This window comes from Geotrypetes seraphini, chromosome 15, assembly GCF_902459505.1.
Source record: "Geotrypetes seraphini chromosome 15, aGeoSer1.1, whole genome shotgun sequence".
NCBI lineage: Eukaryota > Metazoa > Chordata > Amphibia > Gymnophiona > Dermophiidae > Geotrypetes > Geotrypetes seraphini.
In genome coordinates this window covers 40,558,914-40,584,800 of record NC_047098.1, presented here as the reverse complement: position 1 = coordinate 40,584,800, position 25,887 = coordinate 40,558,914, and the positions used below count along the sequence as shown (strand labels likewise).

General features: G+C 41.8%; 1 protein-coding gene across 2 annotated transcripts in view; it reads right to left on the bottom strand.

The window, feature by feature from the left end:
- VPS53 (VPS53 subunit of GARP complex) overlaps positions 1-25,887 on the bottom strand; it is a 229,844-nt gene that overhangs the window by 31,205 nt on the left and 172,752 nt on the right. For both annotated transcript variants that reach the window (XM_033921549.1, XM_033921548.1), the window contains exons 15-17: positions 22,581-22,728; positions 20,386-20,468; positions 11,252-11,330 (exon numbers count right to left, since the gene is read on the bottom strand). In XM_033921549.1, the coding sequence (XP_033777440.1) occupies positions 11,252-11,330; positions 20,386-20,468; positions 22,581-22,728 (310 nt within the window). The remainder of the gene's footprint in view (positions 1-11,251; positions 11,331-20,385; positions 20,469-22,580; positions 22,729-25,887) is intronic.

The window sequence follows — 25,887 nt, the reverse complement described above, 5'->3', positions numbered from 1 at the left end:
TTCTCTCTGTATTTTTCTGCCTGTTTCTTGACTTTGCGGCTAGGAGAGGATGTTCTTCCAAGCTGTGGAAACCTGAACTACAAACCATATAGTCAGCTGTAATCACTGAGCCTTGGACCTAGCAGAACTGCAAACCCTGGGGATGGAAAACCCTCCCAACCAGGAAGGTACTTGGGGATTTTGAGGTATCAGTGGCTAAGATGGAGGGTAACTGTTGTCTCTATGCTACTTCTGGGTTCATATGTTGGTTGGCAATCTTCCCTATACTACTTCTGGAATCGTGAAGTGTGGATTAAGCCATGAACAAAGACATGGGGGGGAGGGACAGACGGTATAGAACATATAATACTTAGTTTAATCCCCCTGTCCTTTAAAGAGGACATACACAAACACACATAAGGTTTGAAAAGAATTTCATGAGCTATGCTCCCCCATATTTGTTAACTATCATTTTTGTGGATTATTTTTGCTTTTGGAGGCTACATGAAATTCAATCCTTGGGCAAAGAATGTACTATTCTAAAAATGTATGAGGAGACTGATTCAGGGGCCACAAATGCATGCTATCTAAAACTTAAATAGGGATTCTGGTTCTATACAAAATTGTTTATTTTATATGGAAAAAAAGAGATTCTCACTTTATTGTGATTTTATGTGCATTTAGAATAGTTAAGCTATGTTGGTCATAGGAATTTCCTTCACTAAATAATGGGACTTCCCCACTAAAGCTCACTAAATGGAAAAGTGCACATGTAAACCAGCACTGCTGTGAATGTCTCATATGTCTTGAAAATGGCAAGGACATATCAAGATCATATGTGGATAGGTTCTATCATAAATACAATTTTATCTTATTGGGCAAACTGGATGGACCACTCATCTCTTTATCTGCCATCATCTACTGTGTTACACAGGAATCTGGCAGTGCAGATCATTTCATACAAGTGCAGAAGAGTTTCCTTTGAGGATCAGGGGTCACACAAGTTCAAAAAAACAAGACTTGCTTAATGAATGCAAACATTTTTCTTTCCCCCCAAAGCAGATTGGCATATTAATTAATCTCCATTAAGTCATAGCTGAGAGATTGAGGAACTGGCTTTTATTCCCACTGCAGTTCCTTATGACTCTGAGCTTGTCACTTAAGCCTCTGTGACCCCAGGTACAAAACTTAAATTGTGAGCCCACAAGGGACAAAGATAGTACCTGAGTATAATACACAAACCATTTTGGTTGTACCACAGAAAGGCAGTCTTATCAAATCCATTACCCTTTAATTAGAAGTAGATTTAGTGGGCGATTTGGTAACAGCTCTCACATATTTGTAGTCTGTTACATGTTGAAGTTACACCAGCTGTCAAAGCAAACTTCTACAAGTCTGATTTGAAATTACTCCAACAAAATTACACTCATACTATACCTATTTGGATAGCTCTGCTCCCTGAAACCTCTCCCTCTCAAGTCCCAACATGACCTTCTCCCTTCCTTCCGTGCCTCCCTCCGGTGGGTGTTTTGCTTCTGGCCGGCTCCCCTTGCTGCCTGCAGTTGCTTTTCCGTTCAAAGCTGCAGGCGTTGACTCCTCGTGCGATCCACGGCTGCGTTGGGAGCCTTCTCTCTGACAACAGAGGGAATGCTTCCGACGCAGCCGCAGATCGCGCAAGGAGCCGATGCCCGCGGCTTTGAACGGAAAAGCAACTGCAGGCAGCAAGGGAGCTGGCCAGAAGCGAAACACTCGCCGGAGGGAGTCACAGAAGAAATGCTATTGTTGCTGCACAGGGTAAGGGGGGGGAGAAATGCTAATGCTGCACAGAGAAGGGGGAGGGGAAAAATGCTGCTGCTGCACAGGGAAAGGAGGGAAGAGAAATGCTGCTGCTGCACCCAATTGGGGAGCGAGGGAAGGAGGAAGAAGGAAAAGGGAGAGGAATGAGAGATACCAAGTCCCTGGGAGGGAGGGGAAGGAAAGGAGATACCAGACCATGTAGGGGGAGGGAGAGATGCCAGGGCATGGGGGGGGGGGCGAAGGGAAGTAGACAGATGCCAGACTAGGTTGAAAGGAAGGAGAGGAGATGCCAGATAATGGAGGGGAGGAGGAGTTGGAAGGACAGGAGAGGAGAGAGATGCCAGGGCAAGGGGAAAGGGAAGGGAAACTAAGGAGACAAATGCCAGACCAGAGGGAGAGGAGGTGTCAGAGAATGGAGGGAGAGAGATGCCAGGGCATGGGGTGGAGTGGGGAGGAAGGAAAGGAGAAGAGAAATGCCAGAGCATAGGGGAGAGGGGTGGAGGCAGAAAAATGGAGAGGGGGTGAAGCTGAAATGAATCATGTACAAAGGAGAGAAGGGGCAAAGGATAGACAGTTTATGTAAGGAGCATAGAAAGAGGGAAGATACCATATGGAATGGGGAGAGGGCGGACAGTGAATGGAAGGGGCTGATGCTGCATGGAAGACAGAGAGAGGACAGATGCTGGCTAGAAAGAAGTGAGTGAAGACAAGATGATTAAAGCAGAAATGACAAAAGGTAGAAAAAATATTTTTTGTTGCTTTAGAATAAAATAGTATTGTAGTTGTATTGATATAACTTTTATTAACAGAAAATAAGGTAATCTATTTATTGGACTAATTTTAATACATTTTTTTACTAACTTTTAGAGACCAAAACCCCCTTTCTCAGGTCAGGACAGTATAATGTAACAGCAGTATACTATATTGACCTGAAGAAGGCTATGGCCTCTGAAAGTTAATTGAAAAATGGATTAGTCCAATAAAATGGTATATTCTTATTTTCAAGTTTTGTTTTATTTCTATTTGTTAATTTGTAAAGTGGTGAGTGATTGGCAGTTTCTTCAAATTTACATCTGCTATATTTATATTTTGCAGAGTATTAGGGGGCTATGTGTCATTGTTTTTGTGGTGTTTCACTGAATGCAGTTTGGCTTCTTGGCAGTTTTAGTTTAACTTTTATCTACATATTTCTATTTTTAGTTTGTGATTACTTATTTCATACTGGGTGAGAGTGTATCTGTGTTTTTTGTGTATGAAAGACATGGTTTTCTGTTAGCATTGACTAGACTTGTTTGTCAAAATGCATCGGGCATGGTTCTTGGGAGCAAGGTTCTTACCGATCTTCTTTTGTTTCATGTTGGATTCTTTGGTGGACTGCTTACCTTGTTATTTCGTTACAACATAGTAACATAGTAGATGACGGCAGATAAAGACCCGAATGGTCCATCCAGTCTGCCCAACCTGATTCAATTTAAATTTTTTTTTTGTAATTTTTCTTCTTAGCTATTTTTGGGCAAGAATCCAAAGCTTTACCCGGTACTGTGCTTGGGTTCCAACTGCCAAAATCTCTGTTAAGACTTACTCCAGCCCATCTACACCCTCCCAGCCATTGATGCCCTCCCCTGCCCATCCTCCACCAAACGGCCATACACAGACACAGACCGTGCAAGTCTGCCCAGTAACTGGCCTAGTTCAATATTTAATATTATTTTCTGATTCTAAATCTTCTGTGTTCATCCCACGCTTCTTTGAACTCAGTCACAGTTTTACTCTCCACCACCTCTCTCGGGAGCGCATTCCAGGCATCCACTACCCTCTCCGTAAAGTAGAATTTCCTAACATTGCCCCTGAATCTACCACCCCTCAACCTCAAATTATATCCTCTGGTTTTACCATTTTCCTTTCTCTGGAAAAGATTTTGTTCTACGTTAATACCCTTCAAGTATTTGAACGTCTGAATCATATCTCCCTTGTCTCTCCTTTCCTCTAGGGTATACATATTCAGGGCTTCCAGTCTCTCCTCATACGTCTTCTGGCGCAAGCCTCCTATCATTTTTGTCGTCCTCCTCTGGACCGCCTCAAGTCTTCTTACGTCTTTCGCCAGATACGGTCTCCAAAACTGAACACAATACTCCAAGTGGGGCCTCACCAATGACCTGTACAGGGGCATCAACACCTTCTTCCTTCTACTGACTACGCCTCTCTTTATACAGCCCAGCATCCTTCTGGCAGCCGCCACTGCCTTGCCACACTGTTTTTTCACCTTTAGATCTTCAGACACTATCACCCCAAGGTCCCTCTCCCCGTCCGTGCATATCAGCTTCTCTCCTCCCAGCATATACGGTTCCTTCCTATTATTAATCCCCAAATGCATTACTCTGCATTTCTTTGCATTGAATTTTAGTTGCCAGGCATTAGACCATTCCTCTAACTTTTGCAGATCCTTTTTCATATTTTCCACTCCCTCTTCGGTGTCTACTCTGTTACAAATCTTGGTATCATCTGCAAAAAGGCACACTTTTCCTTCTAACCCTTCAGCAATGTCACTCACATACATATTGAACAGGATTGGCCCCAGCACCGAACCCTGAGGGACTCCATTAGTCACCTTTCCTTCCTTCGAGCGACTTCCATTAACCACCACCCTCTGGCGTCTGTCCGACAGCCAGTTTCTGACCCAGTTCACCACTTTGGGTCCTAACTTCAGCCCTTCAAGTTTGTTCAACAGCCTCCTATGAGGAACTGTATCAAAGGCTTTGCTGAAATCCAAGTAAATTACATCTAGCATATGTCCTCGATCCAGCTCTCTGGTCACCCAATCAAAAAATTCAATTAGGTTCGTTTGGCACGATTTACCTTTTGTAAAGCCATGTTGCCTCGGATCCTGTAACTCATTAGATTCAAGGAAGTACACTATCCTTTCTTTCAGCAACACTTCCATTATTTTTCCAACAACTGAAGTGAGGCTCACCGGCCTGTAGTTTCCTGCTTCATCCCTGTGACCACTTTTATGAATAGGGACCACATCTGCTCTCCTCTAATCCCCAGGAATCACTCCTGTCTCCAGAGATTTGTTGAACAAGTCTTTAATAGGACTCGCCAGAACCTCTCTGAGCTCCCTTAGTATCCTGGGATGGATCCCGTCTGGTCCCATCGCTTTGCCCACCTTCAGTTTTTCAAGTTGCTCATAAACACCCTCCTCCGTGAACGGCGCAGAATCTACTCCATTTTCTCGTGTAACTTTGCCAGACAATCTCGGTCCTTCTCCAGGATTTTCTTCTGTGAACACAGAAGTATTTGTTTAGCACATTTGCTTTCTCCTCATCACTCTCCACATATTTGTTCCCAGCATCTTTTAGCCTAGCAATTCCATTTTTTATCTTCCTCCTTTCACTAATATATCTGAAAAAATTTTTATCTCCCTTTTTTACATTTTTAGCAATTTTTGTTCTTCCGCCTGTGCCTTTGCCAAACGTATCTCTCTCTTGGCTTCTTTCAGTTTCACCCTGTAGTCCTTTCTGCTCTCCTCTTCTTGGGTTTATTTATATTTCATGAACGCCAACTCTTTCGCCTTTATTTTTTCAGCCACTAGGTTGGAGAACCATATTGGCTTCCTTTTTCTCTTGTTTTTATTGAATTTCTTCACAAGTTAACATACATGGAGTGGACCATACTAGAGAAGTTACAGATAAGGAAATTGGGTCATTAGGGCATAGACAGGGGGTGGGTAAGCAGAGTGGGCAGACTTGATGGGCTGTAGCCCTTTTCTGCCGTCATCTTCTATGTTTCTATGTTTCTATGATTTGGTTGTTTATCCATACATATGGGTTACAGTTGGTTAACATAGAGTAAGGTAGTTGAGAGGCATTGTAAATTTGGTTATTAATATAGACTTATACAGTATTTCAGATAGTATTACTGCTTTACAATATATTTGAACACTTTTATATATGTATGGAAAGGGTTCAGAGTTAAAGTCTTGCGTAAGTAGGTGGGAAGGGAAGGAAGAAGAATTTGTTCAGAGATGTTTGGGGTGGCACAGAAGAAAAACTGTGCACTGGTATGCTAATCTTTGTTTTGAATTTAAAAAAAAGAAAGAAAGAAATACAAGTGGAAATAAAGAAGTAAATAAGAAAACAGATAAATCGGGGCAGGGCCAGGGGGCCCCATTGTACTTGTGTGCCTAGGAGCCCTCGAAGAATTAATCCTGCCCTGTTTCTTTCACAGATCCCTGCAGATATAAACATTGGTTTCACAGGACAGTTATTAACTTAGCTGCCTTAGGAGTGGCAAACTCCTTCAGCACCGATGCCTATCATATGGCTTTCACCAAGCTAACCTTCCAAAGCCTTAAGACAGGAAGCCAGCCATGTCCTTGCAGCTGCTCTTTCCTTCATTCAGTACTCTGCCCAGACTAAACAATGGACATTAAGTGAACAGAATGTATTGTCTAGGGCATAAAATGGCACCACATCAGCCGACAGTTCAGATAAGCAACACCTGATGTGTTCAGCTCGATGAGGTGCTTTTGCAGCGGAAAAATGCACTCCACTCACCATTGAGTAAACTGTCAAAATTCCCCAATGTAAGCTGCACTTAATTAACAACAACATGAAGTCAACCTACAGATGCTATTGTGCATGGAAAGTCAAAGCTTACATAGCTTCAGTGAGGCACAGATGTCTGCTCACGGTCAGCAATTACAGTCAAATACGAAATAAACTTGACCTTGGGAAACTTGCTGATCCAGACCCTTCAACCTTGTCAATATCTCAAGAGTGAAACCATTCAAATACATTTGGGAATCTGCCCCATCTTGCTCTTGTGACTCTGACAAAAGACATTTACTAATGGGTTTCTTCTCTTCCCCTCCCCTTGCTTTTCTGTTTAAGCAAGGGTTCAAGGTAAAAGGCAACTGTCTACAGGCACTCAGTTAATAGAAGGACTGCATCAGTGACCAGATGGCATTTAAGATAGGATTACCAGACGCCCGGGAAAACCTGTACATGTCCAGGTGCCTGGACAGACTTTCCGATACTCAGCAGTTTGTCTGGGTTTTGGGAAGCACCAACGAGCTCCAGCCACATCTGGAGGGCCTCTGAGCATGTGTGGATGATGTCACACACATCCGCGCATGCTCCAGGCCCCCCAGACACAGCCGGAGCTTGTCGGGAAATAAGAAAGGAGGCTTTGTGGGGCTAGAGGCGGAATGGGGCATGGCCTTGTATCCTGGGTTTTGCGGCCCAAAATATGGTAACCCTAATTTAAGAAGCATAAATAACTGTATTCAACTTAGCTATCTAAAATTCTGATGCATTCAGGATTGGGAAGAGAGCATGGAATAAGACTGCAAGACCTATCTAGGCTCCAGAAATACCGGTTGTGATAGCATTATATCAGCATATCCAAAATAATAATATGATTGTGTGACTAAATATTAAGCCATCAAACAGGTCCTTAACTCTATGACTTTATATTCTCATATCAGGCAGAACATTTACTTATTTGAAAGATTTGTATACCACCTAAGCTCTACGTGGTTTCCAAGTAGCAAACATTCAAAATTAAAATGACATCCAACCACCATTATCGACATTTAACATCTTGTCCACATAGAACATACATTATTTTCTGCAGGCAATAATGAACATCCTGCATAATAATGCCTCCAAAAATTGAAACAAATGGAACTTGCTGCAACCTCTACATATAAGCATCAATGAACAACTGAGTTTTTAATAATTTCTTGAATTTAGGGCAGTCTTTACATAGCCTCAATTGTCCAACCAAAGCATTCCAATAAGGCAGGGGTGTCCAATGTCAGTCCTCGAGGGCTGCAATCCAGTCGGGTTTTCAGGATTTCCCCAATGAATATGCATGAGATCTATTAGCATACAATGAAAGCAGTGCATGCAAATAGACCTCATGTATATTCATTGGGGAAATCCTGAAAATCCGACTGGACTGCGGCCCTCGAGGACCGACATTGGACACCCCTGCAATAAGGTCACTCCTGCCACTGAAAACATTTAGATTTTGTGGCCACATAACGTACTCCCCTTTCCACGTTAACTATTAATTATTTGGTTCCAACCAAATTCAAGTCTCTTCCAGGTTTGTAAACCTCCCACAGTGTTAGAAATCAGACAGGGGCAATCCCATATAACACCTGGTGAACTAATGATAACACCTTGCATTGCACTCGTTTTATGAGTAGCCAGTGTAATTGTTTTAGAATTGGAGTAATATAAGCTGTTCTTGGGGTACCACTGATTAATCTGGTCGCTGCATTCATTGTCATGCCTAAATAGAGGGAATTGCAGTAGTCTAATTTAGACAGAATTAGGCCCTGCACAACCACTCTGAAATCACAAGGTGCCAATAACGGTTTCAGTCTATATAGAATGTGCATGTTGTGGTTTCCTTTTTGTAGCTACTACCAAATCAAAAAACTGGAGGATTTCCAGTCTGAACAGAAAGGCGATTTCTAATGAGAAGTACATGACACTCCATATTGTGTGTAGCTCATAAAAGAAGGAACTTTACTAGCCAAATACCGACATTCAGAGGATTCCAAACACACTTCTTTATTTTATTCATGATTATTTTTTCATGTACTGACTCTGCTTAAAAAATTACTCTGAAAGCATGCAGTTAATTAAATCTAAGAACTAAGTCTCTGGATTGTATTTTGCCACAATGTTAATTAAGGTACACAATCAAAGAATTTAAAGTAATAGAAAACATGTGCTATTTCCCTCTACCCTATTCCTGACCTGTAGAACATCCCCTAACAATCTGGTTAAAAGCGCATGCACTATGGAAACCCACACATAGTTTCAGGCAGACTGAGTGTTGGCAATTTTCAGACAGGTCAATTTACCGAAGTAAGCTGACTCTTAAAATCACCCTTCAGATTATCTAGCAGTCTCTTCCTATTGCAGACTCTTTCATCACATCTTGATTGTAGCAAACAGAAAGAAGCCTTTGTCCCAAGTAATTTTACACATCATCAATGAAAATGTGTTGAACAGTTTTTGTTACATACAAACATGCTGCTAGAGACAGGAGATACTACGATGTCCCTTTCCATGTAGGGACTGCCAAACAGTGCTGCTCCACAAGCCTTGACTGGAACCTAAAAACAATACCGGTCAGACTTCTTTGGTCTATGTCCAGAAATGTCAAAGAAAGCCAATATAAACATGAATTAATAAAGAGTGCGACTGTTGGGCAGACTGGATGGACCATTAACGCTGTTGCCATTTACTACTTTACTATGATCTCTCCTTCCTATCGACTTCTACACTGGCTGCCTATGGAGGCACGTGTGAAATTCAAGTTTGGTTGTTTTTGCTTCAAGGTACTTTACGGCTTAGCCCCTAAATATATAACAGACCTTTTCTCTTTCACAACCAACAGACATAGGAGAAGCTCACATCCGAACTTTGTTTCTCCGCCGGTTAGAGGTTGTAAATTTAAAAGTCAACACCACATTTTCTCACATCAAATAGCATTATGGGGTAAAGATCTGGAACAACTGCTCATGCGTACTACTTATAGGAAATTCAGGAAACGCCTAAAAACACATCTGTTCCTGAAGTACTTACGTAACTGACCTATACAATCTTAGTCCTCAACAAATGATCTTTAGAACTGTTAATCACTAACTCTGAACTTTGTTAATTTCACTCAATCTGTAACATCTTTTAATCATTGTAAACCGCATAGAACTTCACGGTCCTGCAGTATATAAACTGTTATTATTATTATTATCTCTGCTTCCAAGAACTAAGAACATAAGAATTGCCACTGCTGAGTCAGACCAGTGGTCCATCATGCCCAGCAGTCCGCTCACGCGGCGGCCCTCTGGTCTAAGGCCAGCACCCTAACTAAGACTAGCCCTACCAACGCAGAAACTTGTCTAACTTTGTCTTGAATCCCTGGAGGGTATTTTCCCCTATAACAGCCTCTGGAAGAGCGTTCCAGCTTTCTACCACTCTTTGGGTGAAGAAGAACTTCCTTACGTTTGTACGGAATCTATCCCCTTTCAACTTTAGAGAGTGCCCTCTTGTTCTCCCTACCTTGGAGAGGGTGAACAACCCGTCCTTATCTACTAAGTCTATCCCCTTCAGTACCTTGAATGTTTCGATCATGTCCCCACTCAATCTGTTAGGCATTTGTGTGCTATGTCCTAGATTTGATCAGAAGTGGTTGGAAGATAAGCTCTGGGTCTTTGCCTATACAACTTCATTTAACACAACTCTACCACCACCTTTCACACCAGCTCACTATAAGAGCATAAGAATAGTCTTACTGAGTCAGACCAACTATCCATCAAGCCCAGTAGCCCGTTCTCATGGTGGCCAATCCAGGTTGGCCAAAACCCAAGACGTAGCAATAGTCCATGCTACCAATCCAGGGAAAGCAGTGGCTTTCTATTCTCTGAGTGAAAAAAAAATTCCTCCTATTGGTTTTAAAAGTACTTCCCTGTAACGGTTGTACTATTCAAAGTGATTTACGTGAGCAGGAGCCCATCCCACCACTTAAAATCACTTTAAATGTAGGGCAGACAGTTTCTATTCTTAAGACAAAATGGAATGCCCAGACACACTATCCAATATTCAGCTGGCAGTGGTCAGTGTTTGGGGTTTTAAAAAAAATAAATACTGACCATGTCCAGGCACCAGAACTGAATAGTCAAGACTAGTTCAAAGGGACTTGGCTGCTGGAGCTTATGTGGGTCCCAGCTAAATATCAGCCAGGATCTGCATAGCTTTTGGTGAGGTTTTATTCCCCTCCAAGCCCCCTCCCTCCAGCCAACCTGCAACAGTATGAATCCCCTCCCAGGGCTCTCTCTTGGTTCAGTGGGTGCAATGGGAACTGGAGCAAAGCCCACTTGCTTTCTGCCCCTTGCGGATGCCATAAGAGAAAAGGAACCAAAGGTGACATGAGATGAATGTAGCGCACCAAAGAACAGCAGGAAGTATAACTTGCCATGCAAAAACAACCAGTATAAAAAAAGGTACGTACGATGTCCAATCCAACCAGGGCAGTTTTTAATTAAATAAGTGTAATAACAAACAGTCCCAACAAGGATTCAATTTTTGGCAGTGTGAACTGCCTTCTTCAGGGGACTAACAAAATTACTTTGCGTTGGCGTCTTCATTTCTAGTGCGCTTTTAAATATATATTTACCTTTGGCATTGATCCGTCAGCAATGATGCTGTAGTGTCCTTGACTTTAGGATAAGTTCATAATAGACCACTAATTCAACAGCCTTTCTGGTTTTATAATCAGTAATTTTGTTAGTCCCTTGAAGAAGGCAGTTCACACTTGGATCCTTGTTGGGGCTGTATGTTATTATGCTTATTTAATGAAAAACTGCCTTGGTTGGACTGGACATTGTACTTGCTTTTATTTTTTGTACTACATGAGGTGAAAGTAGGGCATCACTTCTGCATGCTGCAATTACCTTACTCATTGCGGTGAGAGCTGGGTCACAGGCTGCATCCAGATCCTGAACTAGCAGCTGGATACTGTTTGAGATCACTCTGCAAAATCAAGCAGACAAGTGCTTAGCAACCTCCTATAAAACCAGGGATTGCGGAGAAGCTGGAGGTAGTAAATGGTGAGACAGCTATCCCACTACTCATATATGTTTAGCAAGTCTTCGCTTTGGGGTTTTCATTTGTACAATGATGTGGAAGTGTCCAATGTTCCAACTGGAATAGTTCATTAAGCATATGTGTCATGTTACATTATTACCAGTGCAGAGAACACTTACTGATAAAAGAAAACTTTTTCTACACATTCTGTTTCAGAGCAAACATTTAACCCAGTGGTCTCAAACTCGCGGCCCGCCAGGTACTATTTTGAGGCCCTCGGTATTTTTATCATAATCACAAAAATAAAACAGTTTCTTGATCATGTGTCTCTTTAGCTATAAATTACATTATTATTAAGACATAGCCAAAAGGAAAGATTTATAAACTATAAAGAGTTTTACCTCATGCAAAATTGTCATTTCTTTAATAAGACATTAACTACTTTTTTCTGAGGCCCTCCAAGTACCTACAAATCCAAAATGTGGCCCTGCAAAGGGTTTGAGTTTGAATCCACTGATCTAACCTGTCTGGATTTTCCCAGCTAGTACATGTCTATCTGAAGAATTTCATGATAGGACTATTGAAGGGGCTTTGTTTTTCTATTTATCTTTAACAAATCAGTTGCCACGGTTAGAAATTTCCCTATGCCAACTAAACTTTCACCTTTGTACAGTACCATTAACAATTAAAACATGCATTATCATTCACCTCCTCTTCCAGAGACCTGTGTGAGGTCAATATCATTTTGAATAAAAGCCCAGATGAATAAATACAATTTACTTTTAGCAAGAGCATCACAAGATATGGTTGAAGTTTTCATTGAGTGGCTACCAAGTAAGATCCTAGGACTCTTGATTTCTCCACAAGGGTTTCAGAGACCATTAACTGCATCCAGAATAACCTGTTATAAAATGTCTCCATGATATAAACAAGGGAAGAAGCTTCTGGAGAGGAGGCCAGGAAAATACAAGCAAAGGAAAAAGTTGCAGGTGATTTTTTAACAAAGATAGATAATATCAGCAAGCCAGGACACTCCTGGAAGGAAAAACACTGGAAAATATTTCAAAGTGGAAATATTTTTCCCAGCAGTTATTTCAGAGTCCATGAGAGGAACGCCAGTTGAAGAGGAGACAGGGTAAAGAAAGAATTCTACTACAGTTACACCCCCACCCCCAGCTCTCTTTAATCTTTTAAAAATAACCAAGGAAAAAGTATGTTTTGCTGCCAATTCCCAGGTGTGAAAAACAAGACAAAGGGAAACAGCAAAACATCACAAGGGAAAAACAAAAAAGTCCATCATAAAGATGCACATAAGTGGTACTAAATACAGCAAAGTGGCTTTAAAAAAAAATAAAAAAATAATAATGGTATGGCCTTCATGCTAAAATGAAAAACACTTGTGGCCAAATCTATTTTGGCTGATTATCTTATTTGCCATCTGGTCGGTGTCAGATGATTTAGCCTTTCAGGAAAATCCACAAATGCAAGCAATACCAAGCTGGTTTGCTAGAGATAACTGGAATATTTCAGCACTTCGGAGTATTAGAGACATCTTTCCTAAGCAGGATGGAGGAAATAGTTGTGGTTTAACATTAGAATGAAACATAGACCAGGCTAAAAGTAGGCAAACAGCTATCCGATGAGTTGGCAGCCATTATGGCAGAGCTTCTGTTCCACAGGTCTTGTTCTTTTAAGAAAGAAAACAGTCACTGAAGCCAAGAGCTTGTGCTCTCAAAGCAAATCTTGTGCAGCGGGTATGAGAGAAAACTAACTTCAAACTCCCTGTACAAGAAACAGATAAGATACAAGCCATCAATCAATTTGTAATTCCCATATTCTTATACAGCGTTGGAATTAGAGAATGACACAGTGACAAAATTCATCACCATTCCCGTCCCCGCGGATAACCGTGGGAAACCATCTTCCTGACCCGCAAGCTTTGCGTTGAAGAATGCTGGTGTAGAAGGACCGAGGTTGAAATAGATACTAGAAAATGACATGGGATTATTTCCCGTGGTTATCCACAGGGACGAGAACGGTGATGAATTTTGTCACCGTGTCATTCTCTAGTTGGAATCAGAGATTGACCCATAAAGAGCTTGATGGATGAATAAAAAAACTCCACTATACCCATAACATAATCTATATGCAAAAAGGTTTAAAGTAGAAAGTGAACATCCCCAGAATCAGCATCTATCCTACATTTTGGACAAGACTTCTGACAAATAAAAGGAATATGAGAGAATCCACCAGCTCAACAAGAAGGAAGCAACAGATTTTGTAAAACATTAGAAAAATCTCTTTAAAGAATCAAATTAGCAAACAAGGAAAAACAAATGGAAAATGTAAAAATATAGCAAGAAATGCAAAGTGTTACATCAGGAACCATACGTTGATCAAAAAAAAGATATGGAATGGTTAAAGATGTGCTCTTAAACCTACGAATGAGACACTGATAACTGGAATGCAAGAAAAGGGAATGACTTACAAGATGGTTCATAGTAAGCACAGGAAAAAATGTGAGACAAATGCATATTCTCGTAACAAAGAGCTGGAAATGGTTATGCCTCTCATTGCTGGCTAATACAGAAAGGCACAAGGAAGCAGCATGGTTCAGCCACTAGGAACTCTGTGAATCTCATAATATCGCTGTACTAGAAAATCACTGGGATCATGACCCCAAGGAAACTATGGAAAATGAATAGGCTGTGATCAGTTTGGGATATTACAATTTCAACTGACAAAAGAGTGATGCAAAATATAACATTTTTAAAAAATCTGATTGACTATCCGTTCATATTGCATAGTACATCCTGTTACTTAGACCAGTTCCTCATGTCTTATTCAGACTATTATTTATTGTTATTTTGTTATGCTTTTATGAATATCTTAGATATCAGAGTGTTTTAAGAGTGGCTACTAAGGGGGTTTCATTTGTATTGTGCTGACTGTTAAATGATACTTTGTTATATGAATGATCTTCCATGTTGCCTATTATAGTATCATTTGTATAGTACTGATATTTATTTTATATGACTGCGTTACAGAGGTGTTAAAAGTGTATATTTCTAATATTATTATCATGTTAGACCTATTACTGTATTTCCCCATATATAGGCTGCAGCCTATACATGGGTTTTACAAACCTGCCTATGAGGCACTGCTTACTTAAATGGGGCGGCCTATCTAAAACTTAAAAATCACCCCCTACCCCCACCCCGGTACCTTTTTAAAATCCCCCCAAAATACGTTCCTAGCTGCTGGCTACCTCCTTGAATCTTACGGCAAGCGGTGCAGGGCATTTGCAATCTTTTCGGCATCCAGCCTAGCCCCGCACCGCTTGCTGAATGGCTGCCATGAGTTCTCGCGGGACTCGAGAACTCACGGCAGCCATTCAGCAAGCAGTGCGAGGCCAGGCTGGAAGCCGAAAAGATCGCAACCGCCCTGCAGAGATTTGGAGGCGGCAGCCGGTAATGTACCGGAAAGATCAGCTGCGGCTAATACAATGGGGCGGCTTATCTACTGGTTTTAAAACACAGAAAGCCGTTTGAGGTGGCCTATATGTGGGGAAATACAGAACCTCATTGATTGTATATGTGCTTATACAGTATTTAGCCATTTTACTATTGCTATGCTGTGAACAAAATTGTAAAGTTTTATGTCAAGATGTACTTGCCTAAGGGAATCTCTTTATAAAGGAAGTTAATAAATCTCAGTCAAGCAATTAATCTAATGTTTTTTGCTTACTGGCCTGAATATCTCATGTTGCAGAGGATAAGATGAGCCAGAGGCCCATAAAGAGTAAAGAACAAGTAGTTGTTTATACACTCGTGAATTTTTTGAGAACCCAAAGTACTGTGAGATCCAAATAGAAAGAGTCTTTAAATGTAATCAGATTTCATGTATCATTATTCCATCCAGCTGTAGAGAAAAATGAGTGCTTCAAAGCAAATTAGATTATGGATGGTCATCGTGAAAAATAGCTTCTGAACTTCGCCGGGACAGGGAGGGCAGATTGGGAGGAGGTGTAGCATTATATACAAAGGATGACATTAAGGTCACAAGAATCACAGATGTCCAATACACTGGGGAATCCCTTTGGGTTAATTTGGCCAGAGGGAAGGACAAATGCCTGTATCTTGGCGTTATTTACAGACCCCCAAGACAACAGGATGACCTGGATATGGAATTGATTGGAGATATAGAGAATATCACCTTGCGTGGGGACACAGTATTGTTAGGTGACTTCAACATGCCTGATGTGGATTGGGGCACACTTACCGCTGCTTCCGGCAGCAGCAGGAGGCTATTAAACTCTTTGAAGGGAGCACGTCTCAGGCAACTGGTGTTGGACCCAACAAGGGATCAGGCAATACTGGACCTGTTGCTTACCAATGGTGAAAGTGTCACAGAGGTCTCGGTGGGAGACACATTGGCCTCCAGCGACCACAACATGATATGGTTCAATCTTGGGAAAGGCTTCACTAAATCTGCCACACTGACCAAAGTCCTCAAATTCAAGGACACAAACTTCCAAGAGATGGGTGACTTTGTTCACCAGATGCTACAAAGCCAAGCAGAAACCGATAGTGTGGAAGAAATGTGGTCGACTTTGAAAGCCACCATACAGGAAGCGACAAACCGTTATGTTAAGCTAGTAAGTAAACGCCGTAGAAACAATAAACCACAGTGGTTCACTGCAGAGATCTCAGACCTCATCAAAGAAAAGAAAAAAGCATGCATCTCTTACAAACAATCAAGGGAACAGGACTCCAGAGCAGAATACCTGACCAAGTCAAAAGCCGTCAAAACAGCAGTCAGGGAAGCTAAATTCAACATGGAGGAATCTCTAGCAAAGAACATCCAGAAGGGAGATAAATCATTCTTCAGGTATATCAGTGACAGAAGTAAAAACTCAGGAGGAATAGTACGTCTTAGGAAACCAGACGGAGACTATGTGGAAAAGGGGACTCAGAAAAAGCCCAACTGTTAAATGAATACTTCTGCTCTGTCTTCACCCGAGAAGCACCGGGGCATGGCCCTCAGCTACAGACAAGGGCTGACTCAGTTGACCCATTTAGCGATTTCAAATTTACACCCAACAGTGTCTACGGTGAGCTGTCAAAGCTCAAGGTTTACAAGGCAATGGGATCGGACAACCTGCACCCCAGGGTGCTCAGGGAGTTGAGTGATGTCTTGGAGGAGCCGCTGTCAGCACTCTTCAACCTCTCCCTTAGTTCAGGTAGCATCCCATTAGACTGGAAGAAGGCTAACGTCATTCCACTCCACAAGAAAGGCTCCAAGACAGAAGCGGCAAACTACAGACCAGTGAGTCTCACATCAATAGTGAGAAAACTAATAGAATCTCTTTTTTTTTTTTTTTTTTTCAAATAAATTTTTTATTCTTTTTTTAAAGTTCTTACATCAAGTGAAATACATGTATTACATTCATTTATATAAAACACTTGAAATTATTAATAAATGTTCTTATATTGTAAATTAAAAAACACCCCCCCTTATTATAGTTTTATAACTGAATATTATTACAATAATTTCCCCTCCCTACCCTTTTATATGTTCTATATATGTGCTATGATATCTGATCATTAGAAAAATTTGTCAATGGTCCCCATATTTTATTAAATTTTTTAATATAATCTTGTTGTAATGCCATTACTTTTTCCATTTTATATATATGACAAGTCAAATTCCACCAGAAAGTGTAATTTAATTTAGTGTAATCTTTCCAGTTCTGAGTAATTTGCTGAATGGCGACCCCTGTTAAAATTAATAAAAGTTTATTGTTGTTAGGTGATAATGGAAACTCTTATCAAACACCAATTAGATACGATCCTGAATGAAGAGAACCTACGGGATCCCCATCAACATGGATTTACTAAGGGGAGATCCTGCCAATCCAACCTGATCAGCTTCTTTGACTGGGTGACGGGGAAGCTAGATGTTGGAGAGTCCCTGGACATCGTATACCTGGACTTTAGCAAAGCATTCGATAGCGTACCTCTCGCAGGTTGCTAAGCAAGATGAGTTCCATCTTTGACGAAGTGGGTTGGGAACTGGCTTAGAGGTAGGGTTCAAAGGGTAATGGTGAACGGCACCCCCTCTGAAATGATGGAGGTGATCAGCGGAGTGCCCCAGGGCTCTGTCTTGGGCCCGATACTATTCAATATCTTTATAAGGGACTTGGCAGAAGGGTTCCGAGATAAGATAACATTATTTGCCGATGACGCCAAACTAAGCAATGTAGTGGGCAAAAGCACAATGGATAAAAATTCAATGCCCGACAATATGATGCACGATCTACTCTTACTAGAGAACTGGTCTTAGACATGGCAGCTCAGCTTCAATGCCAAAAAATGCAAAGTTATGCACCTGGGTACCCAAAATCCATGCAAGACTTATACCCTTAATGGCGAGATCCTAACAAGAATGGTAGCAGAACGAGACTTAGGGGTGATCGTCAGTGAGGACATGAAGGCTGCCAATCAAGTGGAGCAAGCTTCATCCAAGGCAAGACAAATCATAGGTTGCATACGCAGGGGTTTCGTCAGCCGTAAGCCTGAAGTCATTATGCCTTTGTATAGATACATGGTGAGACCCCACCTGGAATACTGTGTGCAATTCTGGAGGTCGCATTACCGTAAGGATGTGCTGAGGCTGGAATCGGTCCAGAGAATGGCCACCTGGATAGTCTCGGGACTGAAGGATCTCCCGTACTAAGAACAGTTAGATAAATTACAGCTATACTCGCTCGAGGAGCGCAGAGAGAGGGGAGACATGATCGAGACGTTCAAGTATCTCACGGGCTGCATCGATGCAGAGGAGGATATCTTCTTTTTCAAGGGTCCCATGGCAACAAGAGGACATCCGTGGAAAATCAGAGGCGGGAAACTGCGCGGTGACACCAGGAAATTCTTTTTCACCGAAAGGGTGGTTGATCGCTGGAATGGTCTTCCACTTCAGGTGATTGAGGCCAGCAGCGTGCCTGATTTTAAGGCCAAATGGGATCGACACGTGGGATCTATTCGCAGGGTAAAGGCAGGGGAGGGTCATTAGGGTGGGCAGACTGGATGGGTCGTGGCCCTTATCTGCCATCAATTTCTATGTTTTTATGTTTATCAATTCTACAGCACAGCCCAACTGAGAAATATTTTGCTTCATGGTTCAGATATTCAAATGATAAAATTATTTTCCAGCCCAAAGTAGGAAAGTTGACCAAAGTCGAAATCATCAGAGAATGGCATATGATTATCAAGTATTGGGCTATCAGTCGCTAAAGGATTAGATCAGAGAAACAACTCTGAATCTTCCTTTTTTTTATTGGCAACCACACACTGGATCAGTAGAAAAAAGCAATAAGTTCAACATTATCCCAACTCATATTCCAAACACTACAATTGTAATTCCAATGCCAATAGGTTTTCTTTAGTCTCATACCCCTTCCCCCAACCCCTCAGGCTCATTTCCCTGCACGGGTGGTGTTTTCCGACACTTTGCAGGTTTTCAGCATGTGGGAGTGGTGAAACAGCAACTGCCGCCGTGCCGCCGGACCAATCAGCAAGCAAGGCTTTCATCTGTGTACATGCTGAGCTCACTGCTCAGCATGGCTATTTCCCGCCGCGACGCCGGACTTGTAAGCTGCATGCCTGCATCGCCAGAATTTAGGTAGGCTGTTTTCATCCCCGTGGGAGTCTCTCTCGTGCGCTATGGCTCTAAGTCAGGGGTGCCCAATACGTCTATCAAACGGTAGTTCAGGTAGGCAATCAACCGGTAGTTCAGGAAGGCAACGTGAGTCGATCACAGAGCCCATCCCGGGCTCCGTGATAGACTCGTGTTGCCGTCCCGATCTACCGGGCCTATCAGCCTTCCTCTCCCCGACGTCAAAGACGCCAACGCCGGGCATTAGGCTGTTTTTGTCATTTCGGGGGGGGGGGGGGGGGAGTGTGGCTGCGGCAGTGGCAGCGGCAGCAGCAGCAGCCTGAAAAAGAAATCATCCTGGCCGGGGTCGGTGTCATGCTCCGGAGCTTCTACAGCCTTCCTATCTCCTTCTCCCTGCTTCCAGCCACACCCCCTGTGTGAAAATGAAGGTGACGTCTTACAGCCCTGATGTGCAGACACTGTGCACTGAGGTTTAGGAGCAAAAATCCCATTAACCAGCTAAATTAAATATTTTAATTAGCTATTAATGTGCAAAAATATATTTTACATTGTTAAGTGAAAAAGTCCTTTTTTTCTTCAGATTGACAGCTAACTGCATGATCCTGTATATAGCATTAAGATAAGAAACAATATATGCAGTGTTAGATTTGTTTTATAATGATTTTGCGGCTCCAAGTTTTTTTTTCTTTTCGAAAACGGGTCCAAGTGGCTCTTTATGTCTTAAAGGTTGCAGACCCCTGGTCTAGGGAATGAAATAAGCTTCCTGAGTATATTCAACAGCAGCAGAATATACAGAATTTTAAAAAACTGCTGAAGCGGCATCTTTTTTGCCAGATGAAATATAAGGTTTGAGACTATGTTATTAATGAAAATGAGATGATGCTGACAAGGTGCTGGTCGCCTATGTATTTTATGGTATGCATTCCTTGTTTTGTATTGTGGGAGTATGTATTGGGTAAGGGCGGGATATAAATTAATAATCAAAAGGAATTAGAAACATACTTCATTCTCTCAGCTGCAAAGATTGAACACAGTCCTCCCCCACAAACAGATAAAAAAGCAACATTAGTTTTATAATGCATTTCTATACCCCTCGCTAAATAGCATAACTATACCTGCTAACTATAGCAGAAATATTGCCAGGGTGCTTCTTAAGCCACTGCTCAGAAGAAAGAGGAAAGGACAGTGTCTGATAATCTTACTGTGCTTTCTCCAGAGTACTACGGTAGGTACGGCTCAATACTTCCCAGCTTCTGTCCCCTGTGTACAATAACACTATCATGTTTGCTGAAAACACCTCATAAATACAGGAGCCTCTACTTACGTGCTAAACGTGTCCATCTCTCCTGTCAAGTTAATTCTTTCCATCAGGCTCATGTCCACTTTTTCTTTCAATTTCTCTTCAAGCTGATGACATATGGGGGAGAAAAGGATAAAAAAGCCATTTCTAACACAAATTAAATACTAATCTGTAATAAACTGCTACCTTTACAATGCGCTTCCAGAGGTTGTAATAGGACAGAGTACCCTTCCAGGCTTCAAGGAAGGGTTGGATAATTTCCTGAAGGACACGGGGGTTGAGGGATACAGATAGAGGTAGAGATAAGTTATGTAAGGGCTTACACAGAAGGCTAAGGGGATTAAAAGGACTTAGACGCCGGTCACCTTACAGGTCATGGACCTGATGGGCCGCCGTGGGAGCGGACTGCTGGGCTCGATGGACCTCTGGTCTGACCCAGCGGAGGCAACTTCTTATGTTCTTATTTACATGCATTTGAGCTGTTGAAAGGGGGAAAAACCCCAAATGCATGCATCCTGAATATTAAGGGTTCTTAGAAGTACCAACAAGTTAATTATCATTTTTTATTTTGCTACCTTTTGAGAGATAAGAACATAAGAAGTACCTCTGCTGGGTCAGACCAGAGGTCCATTGTGCCCAGCAGTTCGCTCACGTGGCAATCTATATCCCTCTATCCCCTTTTCCTTCAGAAAATTGTCCAATCCCTTCTTAAACCCTAATACCGTACTCTTTCCTATTAAGCCCTCTGGAAGCGCATTCCAGGTGTCCACCACCCGTTGGGTGAAGAAAAACTTCCTAGCATTGGTTTTGAATCTGTCCCCTTTCAACTTTTCCGAATGCCCTCTCGTTCTTGTAGTTTTCGAAAGTTTGAAGAATCTGTCCCTCTCTACTTTCTCTGTGCCCTTCATGATCTTGTAAGTCTCTATCATATCCCCTCTAATTCTCCTCTTCTCCAGAGAAAAGAGCCCCAGTTTCTCCAGTCTCTCAGTATATGAAAGGTTTTCCATATCCTTTATCAAGCGTGTCACTCTCCTCTGAACCCTCTCGAGTATTGCCATATCCTTCTTAAGGTACGGCGACCAGTATTGGACGCAGTACTCCAGATGCGGACGCAGGATAACTTATTTTGTTCTGGTTGTAATACCCTTCTTGATTATACCTAGCATTCTATTCACTTTCTTAGCGGCCACTGCGCACTGTGCCGTTGGCTTCATTGTTTTGTCCACAATTACCTCCAAGTCCCTTTCTTTTTAAAAATTTACTGCCAGGCCTAAGTTACATAAACAGATATAAAGTTATAGATAGCTCAGCATATCTTTCCTTTTTGTCTTAAGGACATAAGAAAATCCATACTGGGTCAGACCAATGGTTCATCTAGCCCAGCACTCTGTTTCCAACAGTAGCTGATCCTCCTATTTGCTTTAAAGGTGTTTTCACATAATTTCATTCTTATATTTGTACTTTTTGAACGGGTGAAAAATTGATTAGCTTTTACCCATTCTACAACCATTCAGGATTTTTAGACCTCAAGCATATCCCCCATCGGCTGTCTCTTTTCCAAGCTGAAGAGCCCTAATCTCTTTAGCCTTTCCTCATACGAGTGTTTTCTCTTTCCTATTGCAATTGGCATTCTCTTTTTATTTTAATTTCAATTGGCTTTAAACTTGTACACTGCTTTGTTTCCTCCTGAGGAAAGGTGGTCCATTAAGTAAAATAAACCATAAACCATGCATAAAACATGTCTTTTTTGATCAGAGAGCATATTGTAAATATGTGGAAAGATTGGGTGTTCAATGTGTTTATAGCTAAGTAAAAAAAAAAAAGTATTCTTACCAGAAGAAAGCATTTTGTTTAGAGAAAAAAACCAAATGAAAAAGTGAAGCTGGGGATTCTGGTCAAGGTCATTGCAAGGCCAGACTCTCCATAATTAGCACTCTTCTCTATAAGTTTCCAGTAGTTTTGACAAAGGAGGATAGTGGAAAAAGAAGGAATTTCCAGTTTAATGACTGAAGTCCTACTCCTTGTTCAGCTATGACATCTGGTTTAGCACATGGAGCATCAGACAGAGAGAAACGTGCCAGATAAGGAGTTATGATCTAATGAAATTACTTATTGTCAAGTGCTCTAAAGAGGGCTGCAATCCTTCATTCTCAATAGCAGTGTAAGGTGCATTCCTAACAGTCAAGGTGCGTTAAGGAGACGGAAAAGAGGATACTCACTTGCTGTGTGGTTGCCAGGCAGTACTCTGCTGTGCTTAGAATGCTACAAATCAGGCACAGCTCTTCCAAAGTAAACTTAGCAACCTCCGAACCCTCCTTCTCCTTCAGAAGGCTGCTGATGGTCAACCCACTACTGCTGCTCATCGTCCTGAAGAACAGTATTAGCATGTTTTCAAAATCCATTTCATTCATATAACGGGCATGATGTACCTTCGGAACTGGGCCATCTACCTCAGTGTCTCTCAAACTGTGTGCCACGGTATAGCGGTGTGCTCCGAAGAGATTCCGGTGTGCCACGAGAGATTCCAGAATTTTACTTTATTTAAAAAAATTCCCTTCATAAGTATACACTAGAATAGATGACATGTACGTTGTGTACGCAAGAGTATGTCAACATTATGAACGTCTGTGTGCTTAAGGATACAACCACCCAGACAAGCATCATTCTTTGATATGATTGGTCCTTGAAAACTAATGGTAAGTAACTTTAGTTTTATTTTTTATGCAGTCGTTATCCTAACTTATACAACAAAGCAATCAAGGCTTCATTATCGTTTGGATCTTCTTATCTTTGTGAACTTGGATTTTCAGCTCTGACAGAAATGAAATTAAAAAAAAAAAAGAGAACGACTGCAGATGGTGGATGATGACATGCGTGTTTGCTTGTTGACTATTGAGTTGCGTTTTGAGTTAATTTTGCACTCAAAAACAAACACATCCATCGATGGATTAGCATTTCTATTCTGTCTACAATATTTTAGTTTCACCATTGTTACAATTACCCATACATAGCTTAAAGAACTTTAAATAAATAACTCTCAAATTTAATTTTTTGTTGGTTTTGCAATTTTATAATTTCAATTATAATGTGCTACAAAAAAACATTTGCTCTGTTCAGTGTGCCTTGAAAAATATTTGCTCTGTGTGTCGGAGCTAAAAAAGTTTGAGAGACACTGATCTACATCCACACCAAGAACATCCCTTTCTCCAAATCTGCAGCTAGACCATGCCATAAATTTTTATGACCCTTCCAAAGTTCTACAGGAGAACTTGTACTCCTTAGTGAAGATCTGAGACAGTGAAAAATGCTGCAGTTTAAAAGAGGAATCTTCCCAACACATGCTGGCTAAGTACCTATTTACCCAACTAAAGGAGTTCTCTCAAAAATGTCCAAGTATGTGTGGGGTTCCTTAATGAAAACACTGTTAGCTACATGAGGAGACAATGTTCTTGGGAGCATGTTTGGTTTGTGGGAGGATAATAGTGTCTGTTGACTGCATATTCCTATTTATGTTATTTTCCATGAAAAACAACTCCCAGAAAAAAAGCAGACACAAGCAAGGATCTATCTACTGTACCTGAACTGTATGCATTTTGTTTTGAACACAAGCTTGGAAAGGTGAGTAATTAAATTCAAAATTCAAAATCCAAATATCTATAAGCACAATTTTCAAAACAAAAATATGTTTCTAATTTAATTTTGAGGAGTGTGTGGTGCAGTGGTTGGATCTACAGCCTCAGGACCCTGGGGTTGTGGGTTCAAACCCCGCGCTGCTCCTTGTGACCCTGGGCAAGTCACTTAATCTTCCATAGCCCCAGGTATGTTAGATAGATTGTGAGCCCACCGGGACAGATAGGGAAAATGCTTGAGTACCTGATTGTAAAAACCGCTTAGATAACCTTGATAGGCGGTATATAAAATCCTAATAAACTTGAAACTTGAGAAGTGGTGCAAAGACTGTAGGCACTATAAAAATTGTCCCACTAGATAATGAGCTGTGCAACTTTCTTTAGTCATCTCTTAAAAATAATTATATTGAGAAATAAGCTTTATAGAAGACACTGTAAAATGTAAATTATATCTATAAAGCAGACAGAAGAACACACACTGCCTTAGCAAGTACATCACCAACTTCAGTGCCTCACATCCCCTAAGTAACAACCAGAGGAAACGAATGAAGGGGTCTTAGGGCTAGATTCACTAAGCAAACTGATCGTGTACCGATTGGTTTGCGACCCCTTTGCAACCCCAATTTCCCTCCAGCCTGATTCACTAACCTCTCCTGCGATTCGCTTCCAATCCGTGCATGCAAATGAGGGGAACGGCATGCAAAGTAGGCAGGGACCCGATTCACAAAACAAATTTCACGATCCGACTGGGCTAGCCAATCAAACCAAGCGACTGCTGGGGACCAGTCGCAAATGTCCTTACCGACTCCCTTGCTCCATTGCCGCCCTGCTCTCTGTCCTGCTCTCTGTTGCCCCAAATCTCTCCTGCTTGCCGCCCTGCTGTCCTCCAAATCTCCCTGCTTGCTGCCCTGCTCTCCCCCAATCGATGCCAGAATCTCTCCTGCTTGCCACACTGCTCTCCCTCGAATCTCTCCTGCCTACCGCACTGTGAGCCCGTGGTTTTAACCCATGGGTTTACAGCGGGTTAAAACCATGGGCTCGCTGGGCTACAAAAGTAAAATAAAAGTCAGCTCTGCCGGTGCTGTGTTTGAGAAGGGAGGCAGGGTTTCAAGGGCCGGCTTGAGAGCAGGAGAGTCGGAACCCAAGGAAAAAACAAAACAAAAACGGACACAAAAACACATGCGTAGACCATCTGCAGAGAAAGCAGATGGTCTGTGCATGCGTCAGGATCGCACACTAGCGATCCGTGTGGGCAGAGGGGGGGTGTTCCTCCGATCAGCCTCATTAGAATTTTTGGTTGTTGTGAATTGGTCGGGCCTGCTGGAATTGGCCACGGATCGGCAACAGAAGTCAAGGGTAGTGAATCTAGCCCTTAGTGATTTGCCAACTTCATGAGTTGGGGGGCATGTCACATAATTAAATAGGCTCTTGATTACACCTTGAAAAACAGGAATCAATTCTCTTTTGGGTGTAAATTGTAAATCCAGTTACTAAAAGCCCATCCACACTCTCTCATATTCTACTTAGTGATGGATGATTACAGTGTCTAATCAGCAGATCGGCTGATAGTCAGGCAACACCCTGCCTATTCCAGCTTCCTTAATTACAAATCACTTGAAAACAAGGCTGCAACATTTATCTGGGGCAGAAAAAGCCAGGTTCCAAAAGCTCATTTGTTCAAAGGCGGCTTGTGAACCTTGCGATGCTACTATGCTCCAGATACCTTCATGCCATATTTCACTGGCTTCAGAAATTCAATCTTGCTATCCCTTGCCAATGCCAAACCGGGAACAGCTGCAATTCTTCCAGATTTTCTGAGCCCGACTCTGCCTTCTGTAGTCAGGCCAGTGCCTTCAAGAACAAGCCCCTTCAGACACTATTCTCCCCACTGCTATGA